The 26,554-nt window shown below is 43.3% G+C and overlaps 1 protein-coding gene across 3 annotated transcripts in view; it reads left to right on the top strand.

The window, feature by feature from the left end:
* SULF2 (sulfatase 2) overlaps positions 1 to 26,554 on the top strand; it is a 136,795-nt gene that overhangs the window by 104,977 nt on the left and 5,264 nt on the right. For 2 of the 3 annotated variants that reach the window (XM_074210194.1, XM_074210193.1), the window contains exons 7-17: positions 1,934 to 2,109; positions 4,920 to 5,048; positions 7,220 to 7,276; positions 11,868 to 11,997; positions 12,608 to 12,821; positions 18,271 to 18,499; positions 18,710 to 18,806; positions 20,709 to 20,803; positions 23,084 to 23,143; positions 24,458 to 24,627; positions 25,215 to 25,357. In XM_074210194.1, the coding sequence (XP_074066295.1) occupies positions 1,934 to 2,109; positions 4,920 to 5,048; positions 7,220 to 7,276; positions 11,868 to 11,997; positions 12,608 to 12,821; positions 18,271 to 18,499; positions 18,710 to 18,806; positions 20,709 to 20,803; positions 23,084 to 23,143; positions 24,458 to 24,627; positions 25,215 to 25,357 (1,500 nt within the window). The remainder of the gene's footprint in view (positions 1 to 1,933; positions 2,110 to 4,919; positions 5,049 to 7,219; positions 7,277 to 11,867; positions 11,998 to 12,607; positions 12,822 to 18,270; positions 18,500 to 18,709; positions 18,807 to 20,708; positions 20,804 to 23,083; positions 23,144 to 24,457; positions 24,628 to 25,214; positions 25,358 to 26,554) is intronic. The other variant, XM_074210195.1, reaches the window with a different exon arrangement.

Genomic DNA, 26,554 nt, shown 5'->3' with positions numbered 1-26,554 from the left:
TATACAGAGGGGAAAACTGAGGTGAGCAGGGTGAAGTCTTGCCCAGGGTCACACAGCTAGTAAGTGTCTGCCACCAGATGCAAACTCAGAAAGATGAGTCTTCCTGGCACTCTATCAACTGTGCCACCTAGATGCAAGATTCCAAATGAAAGAAGGAAAACCCATGGGGACAGAGGCAAGGACATCCTCACTCACACTTACCTGAGCCCAAAACAGTTTCGAAGTCAACTGAGGGTTGTTTTTAAGATCCCAAAGTAGCCAGACCAGGTTTGGAGAATTCAACCTGTAGCTATTTAACAATAGGATTACTTGAGGCCTATGCTTTTTTTGCTCCCACCATATAAAATGATAGTCAGAAATTCTAGGAATTCCTGCAGCCAGTACCAACTGGAGTTCTTGGAACTGGCTTGGCTTTCAGGGCTCCCAATGTAAGCCTCTTACCTTTACTGTTACCTGTCTTCTACCATTGACTTCCTCTGTGTCTATACAAATGAGAAAGAGTGAATGAGAATATTAACAGAAGAACACAATATGAGGAGAGAGAGAGAGTAAGAGAGAATGGAAGATGGAGGAAAGGAGAAAGGGAGGGAGAGAAGGCAAAGAAAAGAGAGGAAAAAAAGAATGACAGAGAGAAGCACTTAGGGAAGAAGAGACAAACAAATCTCAATATAAAGGTCCAACATGAGAGGACAGAAGTAAGACAGACCCTCTAAGAACTAAGGAGTTCTTATTCTGGCACAGTTAGCTGTGTGATATTAGAAGCTTGCCCTTTCAAGCTTCTAAAAAATGAGGTGATTGGGATCTCTGGTTGTACCACATGCCCAAGAGTAGAGAGTCACTCTACTGTGGTAGCTGTCCAGTTGAGAAGACTCAACCCATTGGAGTCTATCAACTTTCTGTGACTCCTTACTTTCCCTGTCTCAAGGTCAATATCTCATCCTATCCTATCAGGAAAACCAATGACATGGAAGAGAAAAGAGAATTTTAGAACTAACTATGGGGTTCCAGGCACCTTGAATACAAGCTGGGAAGTCCTCCAGTTCAACCCCCCTCATTGTACTCTTCAGTACAGTGTGTGAGATCCCACATTATCTATCGGCTGAGAGAGCTGCAGAAATGACAAAGAGGTCTGGCCCTCAAGGAGGTTACAGTCTAGTCAGGAAGTGAGATATGAACACAGATACTGAATAGAATAGAAAAGCATGTCAGAGAGGGCCAGACAAGGACTAGAAGACAGATCACTTCAGAAACCCAGAAGGAAAAATAGTTTGTGTCTTTGGAGGCAAAGGTCTCATTAGCCAAATAGCTGACTGTGGGCAAGTCCATTCCCTTTCTTGAGTCTCACAGAGTTTGCATGAGAAGATCTGGTTTGAATCCCGTTTCTCCTTTTGATTACTACTTAGTTGCTGAGTCTCCCTGGGCCTCTGGGTCTCCAATTCTTCATTTTTCACTTCCTGCCTCACAGCCTGGTGGTACAGTGGATAGAGCACCAATCCTGAGGACATGAGGACCGGAGTTCAAATCCAGCCTCAGACACTTGACTCTTACTGTGTGACCTTGGGCAAGTCACTTAACCCTGACTGCTTCTCATCTAGGACCACCTCCAGTCTTTCTAATCCATATCTGTTTTGTTTTTTTGTTTTGTTATCAGTCACTCCCTTTCTGTGTGATTGTGGACAAGGCACTTAACCTCTCTGGGCCTAAATTTCCCCATCTGTACAATGAGGTTAATAATAGAACCTAGCTCCCAAGGTTGTTGTGAAGAACAAATGAATTAACATCTTAACTCTAGAATGCTTATATAAGTGCCAGTTATTCTTAATATTGGTCATTGAATAAGGTGCCTATGTCCTAGTAGAGAATTGGTCAGAAGTGCATTCTGCGCAGTTCCTAACACTAGACCACATGGCCTCATTCATTTCTGTTGTTTCAGATTTACAACATGCTGGTGGAGACAGGCGAGCTGGACAACACCTACATCGTTTACACCGCTGACCACGGCTACCACATTGGCCAGTTTGGTCTGGTGAAAGGGAAATCCATGCCCTATGAGTTTGACATCAGAGTCCCTTTCTACATACGAGGCCCCAATGTGGAAGCAGGATCTCTGTAAGTCCCCTCCTTTGGTGCTCTGGGGAAGGAGAGGGACACTCTCTAGGGACAGTGATAACCCCAGTCTGATGTAGGTGAGGCATTCGTGGCTGGGATGCCAGACTTCTTTCTTCCCAGATGCTTTGGGGACTCCGGTCCATTGAAGAGAGTGTGTGTCCCAGGCCCAAGTCTAAGATTCTATTCCCCTCCCTCAGAGTTAACACCTGGCCTCCCAAGGACATCTATCCAGTGCTCATGGATGGAGAGTCCTGCTGACTTCTCTGCTCCATCAGACAATTATTTAGGGCCTGGCCATTATCAAATTATAGTTTTGCCACCTTGGAAGACATAGCCAGTCATCTACAGAGATCAAGATAAAGAAAGCTCTCTCCTCTCTGCATTTTCTCTTGGAGGGATCTTTGGGCAGCAGGGCCCCCCTGGCCCACAGTGAACAGCTCTCCTTAAGTTAACCTTTGAGGTCACACATTCCTCCTAGGAAGTGCTCTGTCTGGGATGGGGGTAATGTAAAAGGACTTATAATGATCAGAGTGACTTTGATCATCTGAGAAATTATGTAGCTGGACTCCTGGGATTTTTGATATGCAAATATTCACCATTAAGCAGTGCTTTGGGACTTAGATCTATAATGAGCTGAACACACACACATGCACAACTAAGGTTCTCTCTAAATGAGTGCTGAATATAGGATGCAGAAACAGAGAACTAGGAATCTCCTAAAGATACAACTAGATTAAATTATGAAAATAAAAAAAATGCAGTGCAGGACAGTATCACAAGACTAAAAATCAGGATACCAGCTTTTGATCTCAGCCTTGCCACTAGTGAGTTAGGAGATCTTAGACCAGTCATTTCCTAGCTTGATGTCACAGAAAGATCATGGCTTGGATTTAGAATCAGAGGAAGTAGGTTTGAATGGCTGCCTCTGTCACCTGTGTGACCTGTGTGACATTAGGTGAGTCCCCTCCTTTTTCTGGACCTGTGTCCTCTGTAAAAAATAAAAAATCACCTAAAGTATTTGCCTATGTCATTGAGAATACCTTGAACAAAGGATGGATATGAGAAAGCCTCCCTGTCGGTGGTGAATTTATCTAGCTGCGTCTATTTTCAGATCATACTTATGACACTAATCTCTGAAGTCTTACTCCACCACCTCAGTGAAAAATATACTCAGTTAAAAATGCTCCTGACCATCCACATGTGAAAGCCAGAATGTATGAAAATCATATTAGCCAGATAACAATATGCAGTTAGACAGAAAACCTACCACAAAGTATATCCATAGATACTCAGTATCTACACCTATGCTGCAGATTAACAGTAAAGAGGATTCAGAACTGATTGGGAGAGAATTGAGCTGTATCATATTTGGAGAATCAGTGATCCTAAGATTCCCTTGCAGGAACATTTTTTTCTTTTTAACATCAAAACTCTCTGTGAGTGCTATATGGCTGTACCTCATGGAACACAAGGACCCAAAAAGAGGAAAGACTGAACAACAGTGGCCCATAGGGCAGAGGAAGAATTGTAAAACCTCATCAAGGATATGTTTGCTTGCACAAGGAGATGGGTTCTCAGGCCATGTATTAGGAATGAGGAATAAAAGCATGAATGTGGTGAGAAGACCCCACTAAAATAGTAAGATTGAATTAAGCCAAAACCTCCCATTGATGTGTTTGGCTAGTTTCATATGTCATCCTAGAAGCAAAATTCTAAAACATGCTTCCCCAAAGATATCCCCCTCTTCCCCACTTATTTCTTCTCATAAATCATGCCCCTTTAGATTGTCCTGTTGGTGATTGAAGTCCAGTCACTGCTGTCCACTCTCTGCCCCATTACTCTAGTCACCAGTAGCAAGGACACTGGATTTGGCATCAGTCTGGAGGTCATTTCCCAGCTCTGCTAATTATTACTGCAAGTCACATACTTTGGTGTAAAAAGAGGGGATTCACTGAACTAAGATCTAGAGAGGCAGCATAGCATGGATAGGACTTGGTGCTAATCCTGAATCAGACATTTTCTAGTTGTGTGACCCTGGAAAAATCATCTAATTTTTCTGACTCCATTTCATTATGTGTAAAATGTAAGTAGAGGGAGAGGCTGGATTCTCTAAGGTCCCTTCTAACAGTACATCTTTAATCCTGTGATCTTTGGGATCTTTTTTCAGTTCCAAAGCTTGTGGTTCTGAATCAATTTCTCCTTTCAGAGATGTAGTTTTGTTATCTGTAAAATAAGGGACCTGGACTAAGGTTTCTTTCAATTCTAAGATCAATTGCTCCATGATTTATTTGAATGTATACAAATGCCAAGGCTCATGGGAGAAACTTCATGGCCCTTTTGCAGGAGAGGGAATTCAAATCTGCAAGTAAAGCCTCAATGACAAGTCAATGAGGTTTGAATCTTCCCCACTGAGTCATAAACTACCCTTTCTCTTGAAACCCCCCCAAGATAGGTGGTCTTCATTAAGTGTTTACTATGTGCTAAGTATTAGAGATGAAAATATAAGAAAACAAGATAGTCCCTGCCCTCAAGAAGCTTATACTCTAATGGATGAAGGCAGCAAAGCATGAGGTAGGAAGGGTTAGGGAGGGGCTATCACAAGGAGACTGCAAGAAATGGTGAGGCCAGTGGCAACATAAGGGCTTCATTCTCTAAATTTCTTCCTTCACCCCTGAAACTCTAACAGGAGCCATGGTGAGGAGAGTGTGGGTGGAAGTGACCTGTGGGGCTTCTCAGGAGCTGGGTTCCCACAGGCAGGACTCAACAGAAACTGAGATGAATTCTCTCCCCCATTCTTTTCTTTTCTGTAGAAATCCCCACATTGTCCTGAACATTGACCTGGCACCAACTATCCTGGACATTGCAGGCCTGGACATCCCTCCTGACATGGATGGCAAGTCCATTCTCAAACTTCTGGATACTGAGAGACCAGTCAATAGGTGAGAATATCCAGAAGCTGACAGAAAGGGGAGAAAAAAGAGGGTATGTTTTTCCTCAATCCTAAGCACTTGATTTGTGCCTACCTGCTGATTCAATTCAGGAGAGGGAACATAACACACACTGCCCTTGCAAAGTTTGTAAGATGGCAGGTGAGACAGTGCACATCCAAAATGAAATAATCTTCCCAAACAGCAGCTAAGCAAATCCCCAGATGCATGGTACAGATTAGCTAGGAACTATGAAGAAATCTTTGTATTCCACATAAAGTCCAAGAAAGACATGGGTCTTAAGTTGAGTCTAGAAGGATGGTCAGGCTTTGGCCAGAGAGGAGAAAGGGAAAACTGGAAAGATTCCAGCCTGGAGAGAGGATAGCCTGGCCATTAGGCAAAAGTGATTTAAGGCAGGTTGGACTTCTCTCCTGGCCATGTACCTGGGGTTAACACAGTACAAGTGCAAAGACAATGGTCTTGAAGTTAAACAAGTTTGAGCCCCAGCTCTGACCCCCTTTGGAGACCCTGACCATCTGACATTTCTGAGCCTCAATTTTCATCATGTTTAAAATGGGGATACTAAAGAAGTAGTGGAGAATAGTGGAAAGAGATCTGGTTGTGAATCAAAAGAACAACCTGGGTTTAAATTCCAGAGCTTTCATTTCACTAGCTTTCTGACCTTGGGCAAGCAGTCCAGCCAAAACTATAGGGTTTGGAATCAGTGGACCTGACTTCAACACCCAGTCTTACTATTCACAATGCATGTCCTCAGTTTCTTCATCTGTGAAAAGGACTAAATGGATAAAGACTCTCCAGCTCTGATCTATGTATGACCCAGTGAGCCATGATCCTGTAGGTCAGACCACCTCAAATGACCTCAGGTTTCCTGATGGAGAAGGCGGGTTGAACTAGCTCACTTTGGGGTCCAAGAATTTATCTGGGGTGGAGGAGGAAATTGCATCTTTATTTTTTTCTAACCTCTAAAATTAGCATTTCTTTTCAATTCTTTAAAAACATTCTGAGAAAGGATACAGAAGGTTCATTAGACTGTTACAGGGATCCATGACACAAACAAGGTGGAGAACTCCTAGATGCTCTCTAGCATCTCTTCCAGTTTATGAGTTCTCTGATCCTGCTTGTTTTGTCTCTACATCAAGCTATAAAAATACTAGATTCTCTGCAAGACCATAGTGACCTCTGATGGACTATTCGGTAACTGCAGCCTTAACTCAACTCGTGCTGCCTAGCTGGTCAACCCTCACCCTCCTCCCCCTGCCCCCCACCCAGGACTGTGAGCTGTCCAAATCCTCTAGACACAAAGGGAGAAAATTTGAAGGATACCAACAGATCCCAGCATCCCTTTTGGCATCTTCTCTTTGCTCCATTTAACAGAAAGTTGTCAACCTCTAATATCTCTGGAGTAGATGCTGCTCCATGTTGCATCTTTCCTCAACCTCCTTGGAAATGATTCTAAGTAGAAGTAATGGGAGAAAAGTTCACTCTAGAAGGGAATTGAATTTTGCAGAAAATGTAGAGGCTGGGTTTTAATCCTGGCTCCAATATTGGCTCATTTTGTGTCCTTGGGCAAATTGCTTTCCTTGGAGAATTCAGTTTCCTTTCTCATATGGGAATGAAAATGTTTAAGCATTTACCATGAACCAAGCATTGGAAATGCAAGAACAGTGGGTTCCCTTAAGAAGCTTGCAGTCTGGCTGGAAAAGACAACCCATAAAGGAGAACTGGAAAGCAGGGGCTAGGGTTACTTTATTTAGATAAAATTCAGGTCAAAGACCAATCTGAACAACAAAAAGACATCAGAAGCTACAGTGCATTTATCACATCATAAAAACCATTATCCTCAAAGGCCCCTGGGGTTATAGAGTAAGCTGAGATTGGAGTTGGGGGGACCCAAGTCTCATACCTCTTACTACCTGTGGGACCCTGAACAAGTTTTCTTTAGTTTCCCCAGCCACAAAATGAAGGTTTTTGTACTAGATTATTTCAAATATCCCTTCCAGATAAGATTTCAGTAGGTCCCTTTGCCCTGCAGATTCCACTTTCCCATTCTGTACAAGGGTTAACTCCAGTGGCTTGGCAAATCCAAGCCCAGCTAACACATCAGCCCTGGGGGAGAAAGGCTCTGTGCTTGGGTTGAGAACTAAGCTGTGTATTTTCCCTAGGTTCCACTTGAAGAAGAAGATAAAGGTCTGGAGAGACTCATTCCTGGTGGAGAGAGGGTAAGAAGCAAGACTTTTAAAGAAACAACTATAGATAGTCATTCAAGTATTAAGGGCACCATGTGTTCTCTGAAATGGGAATTATAAAGTTGAGATAAAACATAGTCTCAGTATAGAAGAATATATTACACAATATTACATAAGTGCATTGAGGACTGAATCATTCTAAGCAAGTTCATTATTGACCAGGAGGTTCAAGGGCAGCTTCCTAGAGAGGATGGCATTAAAGAGGAGGAGTGAGGAGATGCCCTCTTAGTCCTCCTTTTTCTCTAATGCATCTTCAATCTCTTAGCTTCTCTAAGGAATAAAGGCACCTTTTCTTTTGTGACTGGAGAGAAAACAATCAGCAAGCATTAATTGAATACCTACTATGTGCCAAACACCGTATTGGATGTTAGAGTCAAATTCAAAAGTAAGATAGCCCCAAGCTTTGCAGTGCTTCCATTCTACACCACAAGCAAAATAAATGCACAGTAATTGGTGCGAGGTGTGTTACTAGGAAATAGCCAAAGACCTGTTGAAGGTGACTGTACTTGAAGTGAGCTAGGATTTTCAGAAGAAATGGAGGTAAAGAGGAATGGCATGGGGGGGGGGGGGGCTGTACAAAGGCCCGAAGGCAGGAGACATAATGTGGTGTGGGTGGAATAGCAATTTGACCTGTTTTGAAAGACAAGCAGCCAGATTATAAATAACTATAAAGAGCAAACAGAGAAATTTGTATTTAGTTATAAAGGCAATGGAATTGACCATGATATGGCACAACCAGACCTATGATTTAAGAATATCAATTTGGCTGAAGCTGTGGCTTGGTCTTGTAGCCCATGCTGCTGAGGAAGCTGAGGCTGGTGATCACCTGAGTTCCAGTTCCAAACTGCAGCAGGGCCAATAACAATCATGTCTCTGTATAGAGTCTGGCCCCAAGATGGTGTGACCCTGGAACAAGGGGCAAACTGGCCCAGGTCAGAAAAATGGAGACAGTTAAAGGTTTAGGATCAGGTCCCTGAGAGAGTGCTGCACAGGTAGCCTGGCCAAGGTAGGGAGACTGAGTCTGCAAAAAAATAAACTCAATTTGACTATGTGGAAGATGGATTGAAGAAAAATCCAGGGAGACCAGTTAGGAGACTTTTCAGTAGTCCAGGTGAGAGGTGAAGAAACCTAAACTAAAGTGTTAAGAGTGCAAGAGGTGGGTTTATAGGAGAGATATTGAGGTGGAATGGCAAATGATTAAACTGAGGAGTGAGAAGAATGAATGAATGAATGGTGTATTAAGTGCTTAGGATGTGTCAGACACTCTGATAACTACCAGGATACAAATAACAAAAAGCATGACACTCCTCACCTTCAAGAAGCTTTTATTCTAAAGGGAAGACAACACAGAGGAGTGGTAGCCAAAGGAAGGGTATCATGGTCAAGGGGAAAAGGAGCCTTTCCACCATGAGGGTACATTGTGGGGCTGGGAGGCCTCGCAGAGTAACTGATTGACATGCACCCTCTGCCAATGTTTGCATCAGCTCGATTACTGTTCCCAGAGCTAGTCAGAAATTGAGATTAATGAGAGGGACAGATGTCATCCTTTATGGAATTAAAGTAGACATAGAGAAACAACCATCATAGCAATGATAGTGAGCTAATTATATGAAATACTCAGAAAAAAAGGATGTTGCCCTTGAAAGGTGGCACTGTGGTTAGAGCACTGGCCCTGGAGTCAGGAAGACTTAGGTTCAAATCCAACCTCCTGGCAGTGTGACCCTGGCCAAGTCACTTAACCTTCAGTATCTTCAGTTGTAGTATGGGGATAATAGTAGCTCTGAGCTCACAGGGTTGAGGTGAGGATTATATGAGATAATATTTGTAAAGTGCTTAGCACAGTGCTTGTTGTTTAATAAATACTCGTTCATCTCCCCTGCAAAAGTCAAGAAAATAGGAAGAATGGTGGGATTAGGGTAGCAGGGGCAGTCTGATGATGCTGAGACATTTGAAGGACCATGCTGACACTCCTCAGGCTCAGAGGAGTTCTGCAAAAACTTGGGACATCAGTGATGGCCAAGGGAGGTGCAAAGACCATATGTGGGGAGAGAAGGGAAGAAGATGGATCATGTTTTCCTTCTTCCAGTGATGATTTTCACAGACTTCACTGACAAAGGGCAATTTACTCTCTACTTCACCAGTGGCAACAAGGGCTGAAATGAGCCCAAAGCTCCCAAAAAAAGAGGGATGTTGCATACTCAGTAGTCAGTTAGCTAAGCATTTATTAAGCTAAGTGCGAGTGACCAAGCTGAGAAACTAGGAGAGGAAAATGAGGAAGAGAATTCTAGGATCGGCAAAGGACAACAGCCAATAAAACTGCAAGAAGTCAGTAAGGAAGAGTAAGGAGGCTCCAGCCTGAGACTCTTTGCTGGCGAGTATAGTGTTAGAAAACCAGAAAGTTAGGAGAGAGCCAGGTGATGAAGTGAAGAAGACCAGAGAGGGCCAGGTAATGAAGAGAAGAAGGCTGGAGAGTGCCAGGTAATGAAGAGAAGAAGGCTGGAGAGTGCCAGGTAATGAAGGGAAGAAGACTGGAGAGGGCTGGGTGATGAAGGGCTTTTAAAACTAAACAGAGTTTTATTTTTTGATCCTGGTGAGAAGCTACTTTCACTTTTGGAAGACCAATTTGACAAAATGGAAGATGGGCTGGAGCCAGATCAACCAGCTGGCTACTGTAGTGGTCTGGATGTAGAAGGATGAGGGTTTGCATCAGGGTATCAGCACAGTGTCAGAGAAGAGAAGGAGACATAGGTGAGGGATGTTACAAAGATTTGACAAATGATTGGATATTGGTGGAGGGTGGTGAGAGCCAGTGAGAAATTGAGGATGATACCTAAGTTGCAAGCCTGGATAACATGGAAGAGGAAAATTAGAAAGCGGGAGGGTTTAAGGGGAAAAATAATTCCGTATTGGACATGTTGAGTTTAAGATAACTGGGACATTCAGTTTAAGATGTCTGGAAACGTTTTTGGCAGTCAAGACACAGGAAAACAGCCCTTGGGAATAGAAGGATCAAGTGAGAGATTTTTGAGAATGAGGAGACATAGTCAACATTGTAGGCAGTAAGAAGAGGCCAGAAGATGGGCAGTGATTATGACATTCGTAGAAGAGTAGGGATAATATCAGTCTGCTGGAAGCAATGGTATAGAATGTGATCATTTGGAGAGATGTTTTAGCAAGGAGTTGGATTGCCACTTCATGTGAAGCATGGGTGTTATGGGTGAATTAAGAAATTATGGCAGAAGGCATCTCAGAAATGAGATGAGGAACAAGGAAAAAGAGCTTTCAATGAATGGTCTGTTCTTCAATGAAATATTAAGCAATGTTCTCACCTGAGAGGGTGAAAGGAGCGAGAACTGGAAGGGAGAATTGAGGAGGGATGAAAGATCTGGAAAAGTCACTATGGGATAGTCCCTTGTTTGGGGAGATGGAAGAGGGCTGTGTTTGTTTCCACAATGAAGGTCCAGGTAACAGAAATTTGCTTGACTTTTTTTAAGCTTTATTCAGCAGCATGTAAGAAGGATTGAAAGCTATAGATGATGGGAGGGATTGGATGCTGGGGTTTGGCAGAGCAAGATCTTCTAGTGGGAATTCCAGAGAAGTCAGTGCAAGGGATCCAGATGGGAAAGAAAGAGAATATGCTCAGTGGAGGGGTAATGATGACCTGGGCCAGAATTGAGGGTTGGAGGGAGTGAAGGTCCTGATGTGACTGAAGAACAAGATTTGGAGTTCAAGATAGAAAGAAGAGCCAGAGTGACAACAGTCTATGATCAGAAAAAGATTTTCAAAGTTCAGGAACATGAAAGGAGACTTTTGTGAGGCAAGAACAAGAGGATGACCACCTCCATGTGTAGTTGTGATGGAGTGGAGGAGTAGGTCATAGGAAATGGGTTTGTTGAGGAATGAGGAGGGCAGGGTATATAGTGGATATTGGAGTTCCCCTAGGAGTTGGGGAGGAGACTCATAGAGGTCTGCAGCTAGTTTTAGGAATCTTGATTGGGTGATGAGTAGGAATTAAATGAACTTAAAAAGGAGAAGAGGTTACTGGGTGCTGAAGATAGAAGGACTGCAAGAAGAATGGAGAACAAAAAGAGAAGGTCTAAGATGACCTCAGGGAAGGGATGGGTAACTTTGTGGGGAGGGACATGGAAATAAGGGAGTGGCCAGTCAGTGATAGAGAATTGGGTCTGAACAAAGCAAGCAGGGGATTGAGATCAGAATCAGTGAGATGGGGTGAGTAGAAAGGAGTGGATATATACTAAAGGTTGCAGAATGAATTCTGGTAGTTATCATTGTCCGCAACTTATTTTTTCCCCTAACAAATCAAAATGACAGTTTTCCCTTGGGCTTGAGATGCAGAGGAAGATCTGTATTATGGGGTTGATGCAAGAGATGGTTGGAGAGAACTAAATTACTGTGTGAGTTTGGGCTGGCTTCCCTGTTTTGGTTTCCTCTTCTATGAAATGAAGAGGTTGCACTAACTAGTCTTTAAGATCCCTTCTAGTTCCGAGACTCTGTGTTCTAGGGTCCTTGCCAGTTCTGACTCTGTGATTTCTCTTCTCTAAAGAAAACTACTTCATAAAAGAGAGAATGAGAAGGTGGATGCCCAAGAGGAAAACTTCCTGCCCAAACACCAGCGTGTGAAGGACTTGTGCCAGCGAGCTGAGTACCAGACAGCTTGTGAGCAACTGGGACAGGTGAGGCACAGGTGTGGGCAGCTGGGATAGGTGATGTGCAGGTGTGGGTAGCTGGCCCCCTGAGGGGCCTTCAAGAGGAGAGGAGAATCTTGGAGCAGCTTCCCTTCCCATGGAGAGCTAATGAGGGCTGACGCTATGGTGGTTACAAATTACTTTATATCCATTATCTCCATTGAGTCTAGTCAAATGGCAAAGAAGAGATGAGAGGAGGAAACTGAGTCCCAGAGACAGAAAGCGCTGACCCAGAGTCAAGATTCTTGTCCATTGACTCCAAATTCAGGGTTCTTTGTTCCACTCTATTGGTGGCCTACAAAAAGTCTGAACACAAAGGACTTATGTCCAGTCTAGTGCTAAACCCTTCAAGGGACTTTCAAAGCCTCTTTACCTGATCTTTGATAATCTTGAGCATTTACCCCTGTTGTAGCCAGGCTCATCTCACATGCACATAGACACACACACATGCGCACAAGCACACACATGCAGACATGTGTACACACATGCACACATACACACAGATATGCATGCACACACAAGCACACACACACACACACACACACACACACACACACACCTGTCTCCTGGTACTGAGAAGAGACCCCATGTTTTGCAGAAGTGGCAATGTGTGGAGGATGCCTCGGGGAAACTCAAGCTTCACAAGTGCAAAGGACCCCTGAGGCTGGGGACCATCAGTGGCAGCAGCACCAAAGGCTTTTCCAACCTCATGCCCAAATACTACAAGGGTGGCACCGAGGGCTGCACCTGTGAGGACAATGAGTACAAGCTCAGCCCAGTTGGGCGAAGGAAAAAACTCTTCTCCAAGAAAAGTAAGTGTCAGGACCACCCATTGGAAGGAAAGCAGGCGGGGGGGGGGGGGGGAAGATGCGGGGGGGGGGGGGGGGGGGCTGGACACTAACACCATGAGAGTTTGGCCAATTAGCCCACCTACTACCAGCAAAAGATGGTGCCCCAGAAGGAAAGAGCAAGGGCGTTGAGACTCAGAGGACAAGGTGGTACAGATCACTAAACCTGTGGGGTCACAGCTGGGTTCCAAGCCCTTATGGGATTCTCTGCTTTCCAGGTCTACTATATTTCAATAGCTCAGCTACTTCAGAACCACAGAAACCCCAAGTATATGAGTTGGGAGAGAGTTTAAAACAATGAATGTCAGAGCTGGGGGGCTTTAGAACAAGAGCACAGAATCTGAGCTGGAAGATATCAAGACCGAGGGGACCTTGAGTATGTAGTGTCGTGGCTGAGAAGTGCCTTAGATCCAATTTCCTCCTTTCCAGAGGAGTACAGTAAGATCCAGAAGGATTCAATACCTTGCCCAAATCTATGTGCAATCTGTGAACTCACTGAGCTAGGACTCTCACTCAGGTTCCTTGACTCTGGCATGTTGGGGTCGGGATGAAGTCATTGGTGATGTGTGCTACACCGGGATATGTGTGCTGGGCTTTTTAGAAGAAAATACCTCCGGGGAAGCTTGGTCTTGGTAAAGATGGAGATGGAGCAAACTTGAAAAGTTAGTTTCTTGGGGAATGTGAAGACTTGAGTTCAAATGCATTCTCCTCCTAGTTACTGCTATATAATCTTAGACAACTTATTTAATATCCCAAGCCCTTAGTTTTCTCCTTTACAAAATAAAGGGTCTGGGACTGGATAATCTATAAGGTCATTCCATCTACATCTTATGTTCCTCCTCTAATCCAGCTCTTCTTCAGAACAGACATCCTATCCACCCAGAGAGCTCCTTATGATGCAAGACCTTACATGTGTTCTATTTAAGCATTATATCTTCAGGCACCTAGGTGGCCCTAGGATAGAGCACTGGGTATAGAATCGGGAAGACCCCTTTTCATGAGTTCAAATTTGGCCTCAGACACTTACTAGCTATATGACCCTGGAGAAGTCACTTAACCTGATTTGCCTCAGTTTCCTCATCTATAAAATGAGCTAGAGAAGGTAATAGCAAACCACTCCAGTATCTTTGCTGAGAAAATCTCAAATGAGGTCACAGGGGTGGGTCCAAACCCTCTAGGGCAGTTGGCCTGCTCTGCAGGTTATTTCCTTCCAAAACCCAGGCTCTTTCCTAGGCCTGGCGCTGGCTCCAAGCTCCCCGACTCAGATAAATGTGTTCGTTTGAAGGATGGAATGCGATTAGAATAGAAGTGGCAGCTACCAGCCATCACTTCTCAACTCTGTTTCTTGCCTCTCATCCACCAACGCAGATCCTCAATTATTTAGCAGATTAGTCTTTCTCCATAATGGCCTGGCACATGCTTCAAGACAGAGGCTTCAAATTGATTTCCCCCCATTATATTTCCTCGCAGGCTGATTACTAACTACTAAGCTAATTTTTTTAGGTGAATAAAATTATTGGTTCCAAGATTGAATTACACAGCGACTCTCTCTTCTAAGTATGCAGTATGGTAGATAATCTTTAAATAATACGAGAACTAGGGACTCAATTAAGCTTTTTTTTTTCCCTCCTTAAAAAAACTGCAAAGAAATGAAAACTCATAGTAACTCAGGTTGATTTACTAGGCAGGGCTCCCACCCAGCCCTCAATAAATGAAGCTTTGAGGACTGGTTGTAGACATGTTCAGGAGGTGGCAGCTGATCCAATTTGACTGATAATGTAAGCATTTAAGGGGGAATAATGTGAGGTAGGCTGGAGGCCAGAATCTGGAGGGAAGATCATGGGATCTACAATGAGAAAGAACCCTTATCTAATTAATTCAATGAAGAGGAAAGTTGTTGAGTGTTTAAGTAGTAGGTTAATAATAGAGTAGACTGTTGGAATTGAAGTCAGGAAGACCCAGAGTTCAAATCCTGCCTCAGATAATTTCTAGCCATGACCCTGGGATGAGTCACTTAAAAATCTGTGTGCCTCAGTTTCCTCATCTATAAAATGAAATGATGGGCTTTGTGGGCTCCAAGATCCCCTCCAGCTCTGAATTTATGATTTTGAGAAGGAGGGAGGAACCTGAGACTCTTCCCCATCCCCAGTACACCAACCCCAAATTTGTTAAACTATTGTGAGGCACAACCCTTTTCCTTTGGGTTTATAAGATTTAGAGCAGAGTATGTTCTTGAAGCCCTTGCCCACTGCCACACTGAAGAAAAGCCAGGATTCCAACCCAGGACCTGTGCCTTTCCTCTGCCACATTGGCAATGACAGTCTCTTAAGCAGTGGACTGATATGATCAAACTTGTCCCTAGTCTGAGTAAATCTAATAAATACAAAAGGAACATAGATCAGATCCCAATTTTGTATGGCTGTGCAAAGAAACTTCACTAAAACTTCACTCAAGTCCCTCTGTTTTCATCTTAAGAATTTAGTCCATGAATGAAAAGGCATTTTGTGAACCTTCCTGGGGCCTATTGTTGTTGGAGGCCATGCACCAGGCTTGAGGCCATGCATCCCAGCAGAGCATGGATGGTTCCAAGCATACCATCCCCACTCCTGTGAAGAAGACTCTCATTGTCCCATAACAGAGTTCAGGGTAATTAATTGATTCAGCATTTACAAAATATGCTACATATAGACAAACACAAAAATAATCCTTGTCCTTTTGAGATAGACACATTGGGGATGGAGGTGAGTAGGGGAGTAGAGATAATATGGAAATAACTAGGTACCTACAAGATGTGTGTATGTGAAAAGTAATCTCAGAAAAAAAAGCTTACTAGCTACTGGGAAAAACCAGGAAATGTCTCCTGCCTGAAGGTCAAATTTGAGCTAAATCTTTTTGTTTAGTTTTGTTTTCCAAGGCAATGGGGTTAAGTGACTTGTCCAAGGTCACACAGCTAGGGAATTAAGTGTCTGAGGTCATATTTGAACTCAAGTTCTCAGACCCCATGGTTGGTGCTCCATCCACTATACCACCCAGCTGCCCACCTTGAGTTAAATCTTGAAGGAAGCCAATAAGTGGAACCATGGATAGAACACTGGAGTTAGGAGGACCTGAGTTCAAATGTGCTTGACCTTAGCAAGACACTTAGCCCTGTTTGCTTCTGTTTCCCCATCTGTAAACTGAACCAGAGAAGGAAATGGCAAACTACTCGAGGGAGGGAAGGAAGGAAGGAAGGAAGGAAGGAAGGAAGGAAGGAAGGCAAAGAAAAGAGGAAGGGAGGGAGAAGAGGGAAAGAGGGAGGGAGGAAGGGAAGAAGGGAGAAAGGGAGGGAGGAAGAAAAGGAAGAAAAGGAAGCAGTGAGGTTTCAGTGAGACTCAGAAGTGAGGCAAGAAAATAATTACACAACATAGCAAATAGTCTCACAAGGATCAGAGCGTGAGGAGAGGATGGAATGAGACAGCAGTCATTTCTGCAAGGGCGTACTGAGTTCTAGTCACATGGTGAGCACTTAAAATGTCTGTGGATAAGATATCTATGACCATGTGACTAGAAATGCCACCTGAAATGAGATTAATTGACATTAGGATAAGGGAGATGCTAATAAAACTGCATGACCTTGGGCCCAATTGCTTCACCTCTAATATGAGGACCTGGAAGTTCTCTAACAACTCATCTATTTCTGGGCAGTCAACCAAAACATGTCATTAAGTGTCTATTGTGTGTCAGTCAACACCCTGCTAGAAATGGGGGTACAAAAGCAATATAACGGGGGGGGGTGTCTTTCCTTTAAGGAACTTACATTCTATCAGGAGAAAAACTTATCACACCAAGCCTACTTCAGTCACAAGCCCAGAGTTTATGTCACCTACCAGCTGGAAGCCAGAGAGAAAATTGGGGTTCAACTACCCCACAAAGAACCAAAGCAGGGACCCTAAGGAGCAGCACAGGCTGAGTGACAGGAGCTCTCAGAGTTAGTGAAACGTAGAGCTCTGGTCTTTGTTCCTGTCAGAGCCAGGGTTTATGGGTTCACAATAAGCCATTAACTTTTTTAGGTGTATTAGGAATCGTCATCACCAGCTCCCCCCCCCCCCAACAGCAGCTTCACTGGGAATGAGCACTCCTTTGGGGACTTGGGAGCAGGGGACAGCTAAGTAAAAGAACTGTGGGGTGAGCAGAGGGAAGCATCTCAGAGGCTGGAAAATTCTGGGTCTAAATTCTTTGAATTCCACCTTCTCAACCAACTTCTTCCCTGGGGCTGTGCTGCACAGTCATTGAGAGCTCACTTTATTTATCTGGCCCTGGCTTAACCATGCCATCTTCTTGCAATACTCATTCTTCCTTCCCACATTTCCATCTCTTGGTAGCTCTGGAAATAGTAACTAAATCTATCCTACCATTATTTCTGGAAAGAGTGTACCAATTGACTGCCCTAGGGATCCACTTACCACCTATATCCATGATTTTCCAAACCAAAATGTCTTTCCCAGGCCACCATCCCTTATCCCTCTCTCAAAATATTTGATCCTTAAAGAAAGGATCAATAATTTGTAAGTGTTGAACATAAAAAGTGTCTAATTTATTTACTGTTCACTTATCTCACTTGTCATTAACCCCTACAGAGAAAACACAAAACTCCCTGGATAGTTCCCATCCTGGGTGAGAAGAATGGGGAGAAGGGGGTGTGGGAAGATAACAGGACACAGATTTTTTTTTCTTTCTAATTCTCCTGGGTTTTCTTTCTAAATAGTTCTCAAGCCTTCCCTTCCCCCCACCTCCTATAGGTCAACTACATTTAAAAAGAAAGAGATGGTCACTGTCCTTCAGAAATTTAGAGAAATAAGGGTCAAAAAAGTAACCTGAAAGCTGAGGCGTCTTGTGAACTGAACACTGAGGCATTCTACTATCTGGACTCCAGGTGTTTTTATTGCAATACAGGAACACTGAACTAAATAATTCTCAAGATTCCCCCCAAATTCTCTATGGTTGTGGAATTTGATTTCTAGTTTTGTGGTCGCTATCTTTAAAGACAAGTCTATTTTCTAAGGGGAAAGGAGAGAATCTGTCTGTTAGCATTTGGAAGGAAGGCTACCTCACCTAATTTTGTTGGACCCAGGATGCAGTAGGTTTGGAGGGAAGAAGAGTAAGCTAGAAGATGTGTAGTGGTGGAATGACCCAAAAGACAACAAAGAAAGCACTGGATTAGCCCAAGTTTTAATTCCAGCTGCTGATAATTAGTAATTTCTCTGGACTTCAGTTTCCTTCTCTGGACTTTGGTTTCCTTCACTGGACTTCGGTTTCCTTCTCTGTAAAATGTAAGAAGGAGATGACAGAGAAGCCTGAAGTTTTCAGGCAGAGGAAGGAAGAGGATGAACAGACTAGTCCTGAGAAAAACTACAAAGACTCCTTTACTTTGCAGAATACAAGACCAGCTATATCCGGAACCGCTCAATCCGGTCTGTGTCTATACAGTTGGATGGGGAGCTTTACAGCATGGGACTCCAGCCAAGGAACATCACCAAACGGCACAGGCTAGAGACTGGAGGGGCCCCTGTGGACCAGGAGGAGAAGGATGGTGGCCTTGAGTTCAGCGGTACTGGGGACCTTCAGGAGTACATGGCCCCCAACCTCATCAAAGTAACCCACAGGTGAGCTTGGTTCTGGAAGCTTCTCTGGAATAGGGAGTGATGGGAAGGAAGATGAGCCCTCCTAGAACTGGGGCTAGGTGAGGGTCTGAGGGCGGGTTCTGGGCACACTGAACCTGCATCAAAAGCCTTAAAATGCACAATCCCAGGTAGAAAGAAGCTTCTCTTCTCCATTCAGTGATACAATCTCTTTCCTTCCTCCAACTTGGACAGGTGCTACATCCTGGAAAATGACACAGTCCAATGTGACCTAGACCTGTACAAGTCCCTGCAGGCCTGGAAAGACCACAAGCTACACATTGACCATGAGGTGAGCAGTCCCTAGGCCACAGAGCCATCTGTGGACAACAGAGAATGGGTAGATGGAAGGGTCGCTGTTGGAGGAGTGACAGACCTAAAAAGGAAGTGACTGCAATTTTCCCAGTTACTGGTTAGAGGGGGTTTTGGAAGGAGAATTGAGGTTTTTAGAGAATAAGATTGGGAGTGGGCAGGAAGGGAAGAGGACAAGCAATGGACCTGCTCTGTACTGAGCACATTACAATATTACCTCATTTAATACTCACAATAAGTGATGGAGGTGCAGTTATTTCCATTTTACAAAGCAAAAAATGCATACAAGGTAAATTGGAAGTAGTCTCAGAGGCAAGACACTACCTTAAGGAGGATCAGGAAATGTAAGGGACTGTTATGTGTGGGAGTACCGTAAACTTTCATCACCTGGTGTCCTCGAGCACCAGAGCTTTATTTTACTGGTTGATTGGAGAGTGCCACAGGAGTGTAAGTGGCACCCTGGGGAGGATATTTAAGTACTTGTATTTGGTTTAATAAATGGAGATCTTGGAGAAATAGAACTTTTGTCACCCTTGTCTCCCGCCCCTTCAGTGTTCAACTGGGTAAGGATAAGCTAGCCAGCAGGAACCTAACACATCCTGAGCAGCTAGTCTAAAAGGAACTTAACAAGTAAAGCCTTCTTGCAAAAGGTAGCTGAAAGAAGGGTGGAACATTCCAGAAATGGATGATACTCAATGAAAATGTCCAGAGCAGGGAGATGGAGTCTCTGAGAATGGAAAGGAGGCCACTGGTCTGCATAGTATGGGGGGTGGGGGAAAGGGGGAGAGAGAGAGAGAAAAGGAGAAGGGAAGGTGTAAGAAAGGTTGAGTGGGGCTGGATTATAGAAAATTTTGAGTCAAACAGGATTTTTGTATTTTTATCATGGAAGCAATAGTGCTGATATTGGTTGAACAGGGAAATAGCAATGGTCAGATTTACACATTAGGAAAATGAGTTTGACAACTGAGTTGGAGGATGGATGGATTGGAGTGGGAAGAGATCAAGTGGGAAGAGATCAAGCATATTACAATATGGGAAGGGAATGAGACCGGAAATATACAGTGGGATAAAGCTAGGGAAAAGATTTTAAAGGCATAGTAGTGTATTTTTTTTTATCCCAGAAGCAATAGGGAGCCACTGACATTTATTGAATAAGAGAGTAAGATTGATTTGCACTTAAGAAAACTCATTTCAACAGTGAGAAGAAAATTCAAATCTCAGTCCCAACACTTGCTAGGTATATGAACTTAGGTAGGTAACTTCCTCCTCTCTGGACTTTAGTTTCTTCCTCTCTAAGATGACTCCTTCCAGCTTTGACATTTTTTAACTGTGATTAGAAGAGGAGACAGCTTACCATCTTTAAGAATTCTTGAATTCTAAGGGGCAGCTAGGTGATGCAGTGGATAGAGTAGTAGCCCTGGAATCAGGAGGACCTGAGTTCAAATGTGGCCTCAGACACTTAATAATTACCTAGCTGTGTGGCCTTGGGCAAGCCTTGCAAAAGCCTTTTGCCTTGCAAAAAAAAATAATTCTTAAATTCTCACCTCTGGTGAATGGGGCTAAGTCCTTTTTAAAGTCAGGAAGAAGGACAAAGTACCTCTGAAGATGCCCAGTGTATTTCACAGTTGTGAACAAGGATAGCCTTATCAAAAGAAAAGGAAGAAACAAACACCCCCCTCTCCATTCACATTTGAGACTTAGAGAGGTAACCCTTTTTGCCTAACCCTGTGCAGAAACCTGACTTTGAAAACTATCATTTAAATAATGTCCATTTCTGTGTGCTACAGGGGAGGGGTGGCTACAGGGCTAAGGAGTTCTGTGTAGGAGGCTTCAGCCTCAGGTTTACAGGTCTCTGATTTCCAATGGTCTTTCTTTTCCTCAGATTGAAACACTCCAAAACAAGATTAAGAACCTTCGGGAAGTCCGAGGTCATCTGAAAAAGAAGAGACCTGAAGAATGTGACTGCAGTAAGATGAGGTATGAGGCAGCCAGAAAGTCTGGAGACATCATGGGCTTTGAAGCTATTGGACATTTCAGAGGGATGTCAAAGAAAGGGCAGACATCCCTGTATGGAAAGAAGGGGAACCAGGTTTTTGAGTGACCACACTGAGGACCCTTCTCCCTTTTAGTTAGGGGTTGGTCCCTCAACTCTCACTTGATGGGATAGGGTAAGGACCAAGGTAATAAATAGCCCTCAACACATGGGTTCCTCTCCTACCAGATTTTTATGATGTCTTCCAAGTAGCTTTAACACCACTCCCAAATAACACCCTAGGTTCCACCTGATAAGAAGCAGATTACCTAAGGAAGAACACCTTTGGGGACAGTCAGATCTAGGATATCTCTTTCATAGAAGTTGGTGTCAGAGCTTCTAGATTAAGAAAATTCGAATTTTTTTTAATTGGCCCCCAGAGCCTCGGATGTGAGCTTGGGAAGAGGCCTGGAAAAAAAATCCTCTCTGCACATCTTTTCCAAAGTGCCTTTGCATTCATAGGATAGCCATTTATCTTGGGGTTAAAATTCACACTGACTGACCTGGCACCCCGGTTTCACTGGCTTGACTGCCACAACACCTTGGCTTAGGCTACCACTGTCATCACCCAGACTCCTCAAGAGGACAACACTCAAATTTGGGGTCTTTGTCCTAGATGAACCCTATCTAGGCCCCAGACTAATCTGTGCATGGTAGCAGCCAAACCAGATTGCAACAAGTTCCAAGAAATAACACCTCCGAGTGGTTTTGAGAAAAGTGCAGTGTAAGTTATAAAACATGATTATCAATACCTGAGTTATTGGCTATTTGGGCCTAAGTGATCTTTCAACTGTTTCCATGATCCTTTTTCCTTCCATCCAGAAGCTGGCGGTGATTTTGCGATATATGATCAGCACCACCAGAGGTCACTATCACCTCAGTTCTATCATAGGAAAATCTACAATACTCAGGAACTGAAAGGAATCTTTGAATTTGAAGGCTGAGGTCAGCCAGGGGAATTGACTCCTCTTAGCTAAAAGAGTTCAGTCTAAACGTCCCTCTTCTGATTACTGGGCTAGTGTATCTTCCACTTCTGCCAAGGCTTGCTTTTACCTTTTAAAGACCTAGAAGTTCCCCATGCAAAGAACCCTGATTCTAGAGAACTGGAGCTGAAATTTACTATTATTTCTGTGAAAACTGAACAGGAATGGGTTTTTTAAAATATGATTTAGGAAAACTCACTGCTTGAGTCCTGAGGCCAATATACTAGTCAAGTTTAAACAAAAATAAATAAATAAATAAATAAATAAATAAAACTGGGGATAATAGAATTGCCATTTAATGAATATCTGTAACCATGTATTACTATACTAGTGAGTGGCTGGATACAAAAGGGAATCATTAATGGTTTCATATCACAGCTTATCCTCAAAGGAGGTTTCAAATAGAAGGCCCCCAGGGGTCTGCAGTTGACCAATACCATCTCACTGTCTACTCAATGATTTGGATCAAAGCAGATGGCTTGCTTATCAAACTTACAAATAACACAAAGCTAGGAGAGGGATAGCTAGGGTGCTAGGTAACAGAAATCAGGACTCAAAAAGCTATATTGGGCTAGATTATAAGGCTGAATCTAATTAGATGAAATTTAATAATTTTGGGTCCAAGATGGGGGGGTAGGAAAGAAAAAGAAGTTTGGCTCTAAAACTTCTGTGCAAACTCAGTATTATAAGTCAAATGAAAATTAAAGAGTTATAGTGTCCAAACAAAGTTGTGTTAGTCCAGTCCCCATACAGACTCTGGCATAGTCAGACAATATTCAAAGTATTAGAAAATATCCAGAAGGCAAATAAGATAATGAAGGGTTACAAGTACAACACATAAGGATCAATTTGATGAAAAGGTTGCTGTAGTCTGGAGAAAGGAAGTCTCTGAGAGCATTTGATAGCAGCCTTTTGGAGGGCTTTTTATCATATAGAATAGACTTGTTTTTCTGGGAACCTATTAGGCTTGCCTTGAGATAAAGAAAAACTTCCTAATATTTGAGCTCCCCCAAAATACTTTAGTGTTATGCATTCCCTTTCACTAAAGGGCTTTAATAAAATGCTTGCTATTGATTTGTTGGTCTGGGTTAGACTGAGATGATACTCCCTTGTATACTTGATACATAGGAATTGGGTACAAAGACCCAACCCAGCCTAGGATAAACCATGGGGTGTGGGCAATGGGACATGAGGAGCCTCTGTTAAGTGTAGCAGCTTCTAAGTACAAATTCTGTTTTCCAGCTACCAGGCTAAACTCAAGGGCAGAGTCAAGCACAAAAGCTCCATGCTGCATCCTTTCAAGTAAGTGGCAGCTGACTCAGAAAGACCCTTCAGGACCCAGACCTTCCCCATCTCAGAGATAGGGCCCATTCCAAATTGGTTTCCTTGGCAGAGGAGTCTAAAGGGGACGGGGAGAACTGCAATGGAAGACACCCATTCTAACCCAGCTTATTTCTTTAAAAAGAGAGATGGTCATAACCCAAGGTTAACTTGTTCCTTCTTAAATAGAAGCCTATGTTTCCTACCCTACATTCCACTGGGATACAAGGAAAGACTGGATGTTCTCTAACCTCCCTTTCAACTTAAGTTTAGGATTTCTTTCAAAGGCCCATAAAAGGGGTCTGGGGTAGGTTGCCTTTTAGCTGACTGAAAAACAGTTCCAAAATGGCAACACTGGAAAGAAAGAAAAGGTAAAAAAAGGCAGAATACTTATCTGGAATGTGTTGATATAAATCTGAGGATAGGAATGAGTTGGGAAAGAGAAGTATTCTCCTCAAGATTCTTTTTTTTTTGCAAGGCATTGGCTTTAAGTGACTTGTCCAAGGTCACACAGTTAGGTAATTATCAAGTGTTTGATGCAAACTAGTAATCAGAACTGTGTAATTCCAATCCTGGTTCTTTTATATCAGTTTAAGCCAGTCCCTCTCTAGAACTCAGCTTCCGCTTCTGTTAGAAGGAGGCCAGATATTTCCCACGAAGACTTTCACCTCTGATCTCCGATGGAAGCTAATCCAGAAAATGGGATAGGCCACCTGGGCTGAAACCTAATTGGTTGGGTTTACATGGGCAAAGTGTCTAACTTCTCTGAACTTGAACTTCTTCAAATGCACAATAGGGATTTCTTCGTATAATCCCTTCCTTGCAGAATTAGCTGGTTCCCAGTTCAGAAAGGTCTCTGAATGACCACTTGTCAGATGTTAAGAAGAGGTGTCAAGGCATCAAAGCTTCAATACTCCCAAGTGCAGCCAGAAACCAGATTAAAATGGAATTGGGAAATATTTAATAAAAATGTAATAGAACATAGTAGCCTCAGGGATAGTCATGTCTGCCCCTCCCTGCTTTCTATTTGAGTTTGACCACTCAAAAGAAATCCATTTCAGTTGGCGAGTGTATTAAATGATTCCTTCTAGCCCTGAGATTCTATGGTAGCAAGTTTCCCAAGACACAAGACAATTACAGGCAGGGATCCAGGTCTGTTCTGTGTGGTCACCAATGCTGCCTCAGCACCCAAAGGGGGCCTTTTGCGGGGAGATTGGATTACTCCAAACAGAGGGCATTGCATTGCTTGGCTTTCTCTCTCATCCTTTCCCTCCTCCCCACCTTTCCTGTACCCAGGAAAGCCATGCAGGAGAAAGACAAGGTGTGGTTGCTGAGAGAACAGAAAAGAAAAAAGAAACTCCGCAAGCTATTGAAAAGGCTGAAGAACAACGATACCTGCAGCATGCCTGGCCTTACGTGCTTCACCCACGACAACCAGCACTGGCAGACAGCTCCACTGTGGACATGTGAGTGAGGCCAGAGGGTGGAACTCCCAGCTCCTGGTAGCACCCAGTGTTCCCAATCCTATGGAGCTTACTCCAGATCAAAGCTCACACCTTCTAACTGTGGGAAGTAGCCCCAAACATCTGGATTTAGAGTCCAAGACCCAGTTTCCAGGCCTCACTTGGTCTTTTACTATATCATCTTGGCAAAGCAGCTTCTTTCCACTTGGGGGAGAAGATGAGGATCAAAAGAAATAAAGGAAAGTGGTACAGAGAAGGGGGGAATGACTAGGGCCAAAGGCTGAATCTTCAGACTTCTTCCCTTTCCCCCCACAAATCCCAGGCCATCTAAAAGAGCATCAACAAAGAGGGGGAGAGCATTTTAGTGTATTTACATCTGCAGTTGTCAGTGTAGGTTCAATACCTTAGTGATCTCTAGGCTGGTCAGATCCCCAGGGACAAAAACTAAAGGCAACATGCTAGTCCATAGCAGGGGTAAGGGTTAGCTCACCAAGCTGCCATTTCTGCATCAGATTGCTAGAGGAACTATCTTCCTGACCTTTGGTTTCTTGCAGAAGGGCTCATACTGCTTCCTATTGTTGTTGTTGCAGTGGGACCTTTCTGTGCCTGTACCAGTGCCAACAACAACACATACTGGTGCATGAGGACAATCAATGAGACACACAATTTTCTATTCTGTGAATTTGCTACAGGCTTCCTGGAATATTTTGATCTCAACACTGATCCCTACCAGGTATGGGATTCACTTTTTTAAGTTCTTTCTATTCATCTGTTTCAATTAAGTACTTTTCCGGTGGAAGCATTGTGGTGCTACAGAGGGAGGTTCACTGGACTTCAGCATTCCTCTGAAGGGTCCAAACAATCGAATAAGAGGTAATGAAATCTATGTTGTAGAGCTGACCCAAGTAGCTAAGGAACTCATACCCAAAGGAGTCATACCAGTGGTTGATGGTCATTCCAGAGGGTCCCGAGACATCTGTTTAAACATTTTTATCAGTGACTTGGATAGGTATGAATTTGTTTATTAAATTGCTGGATTTGATTCAGCAAATACTTATTAAAAAACAGCTATAATGGGCAAGGTGTGCTATCAATAGAGAACTATCTCATCCCTCAGGGGACATATTCTACTCCGGATATGACTTTCAACAGAGAAATTGAATTCAATTTGAGGAGGGAAAGCATACTTTCAACTAGGTGAGATCAGGCAAAGTTTCTCTTAGGAGATCGTCCTTGAAATAACACTGTGAGCTAAGAAGCAAAGATGAGTGTGTTGGTTTTATTACTGTTTTCAGAGATAGAGTTGGTGAGATGGAAAGAAGAGGACTGGTGAGACTGAATCTGGGTTAGTGAAGACTTACCAATCTGAAGCCCGGTGTTGCTGAATGCTCACAGAGCAGAAACTCAAGATTCTTTGATAGAATAGGACATTAAGCCAACTCTGATAAGGACATTTATCACTATCTTGGACTTGGGTTCAGAAATTAATCTCACAAACTTGGAAGGTAAATAGTGGGGAGAAATAGCACTTGAATATCCAGAGGGCAGTTCATAGTTAATATGGAAAGATCTGAGAGTTTTACTGTATTGTAGTCTTGATCATCAGTGTCCTAAGTTTCATTAACACAAATAACTAGGTAGTCTGTAGTCCCACTGTAAACTACCCTGGTACAATCACAGCTTTGATATGTTTGGTTCTGAGCACCACTTATTAGAAAGATTACTAATAATCTGGAGTGTGTCCAAAGAAAGGGAAACAAAGTGGTGAAGGGTTTCAAGTCTATATCATTTGGAAACAGCATTTATCAGGATAAAGAGCTTTGAAAGGAAAAGTTTCCTAATCTTTAGAGTAACCTAAAAGTGGAATGGATTAATACTGCTCTCAGCAGGTAAGTAACCTGTTTCTTACACCTACCAGATAGGTGAGTGA

Source organism: Macrotis lagotis, chromosome 1 (assembly GCF_037893015.1).
Source record: "Macrotis lagotis isolate mMagLag1 chromosome 1, bilby.v1.9.chrom.fasta, whole genome shotgun sequence".
In the NCBI taxonomy this organism is placed as follows: domain Eukaryota; kingdom Metazoa; phylum Chordata; class Mammalia; order Peramelemorphia; family Peramelidae; genus Macrotis; species Macrotis lagotis.
The sequence above is the reverse complement of the archived record's forward strand: the minus strand, read 5'-3'. Positions and strand labels throughout refer to the sequence as shown.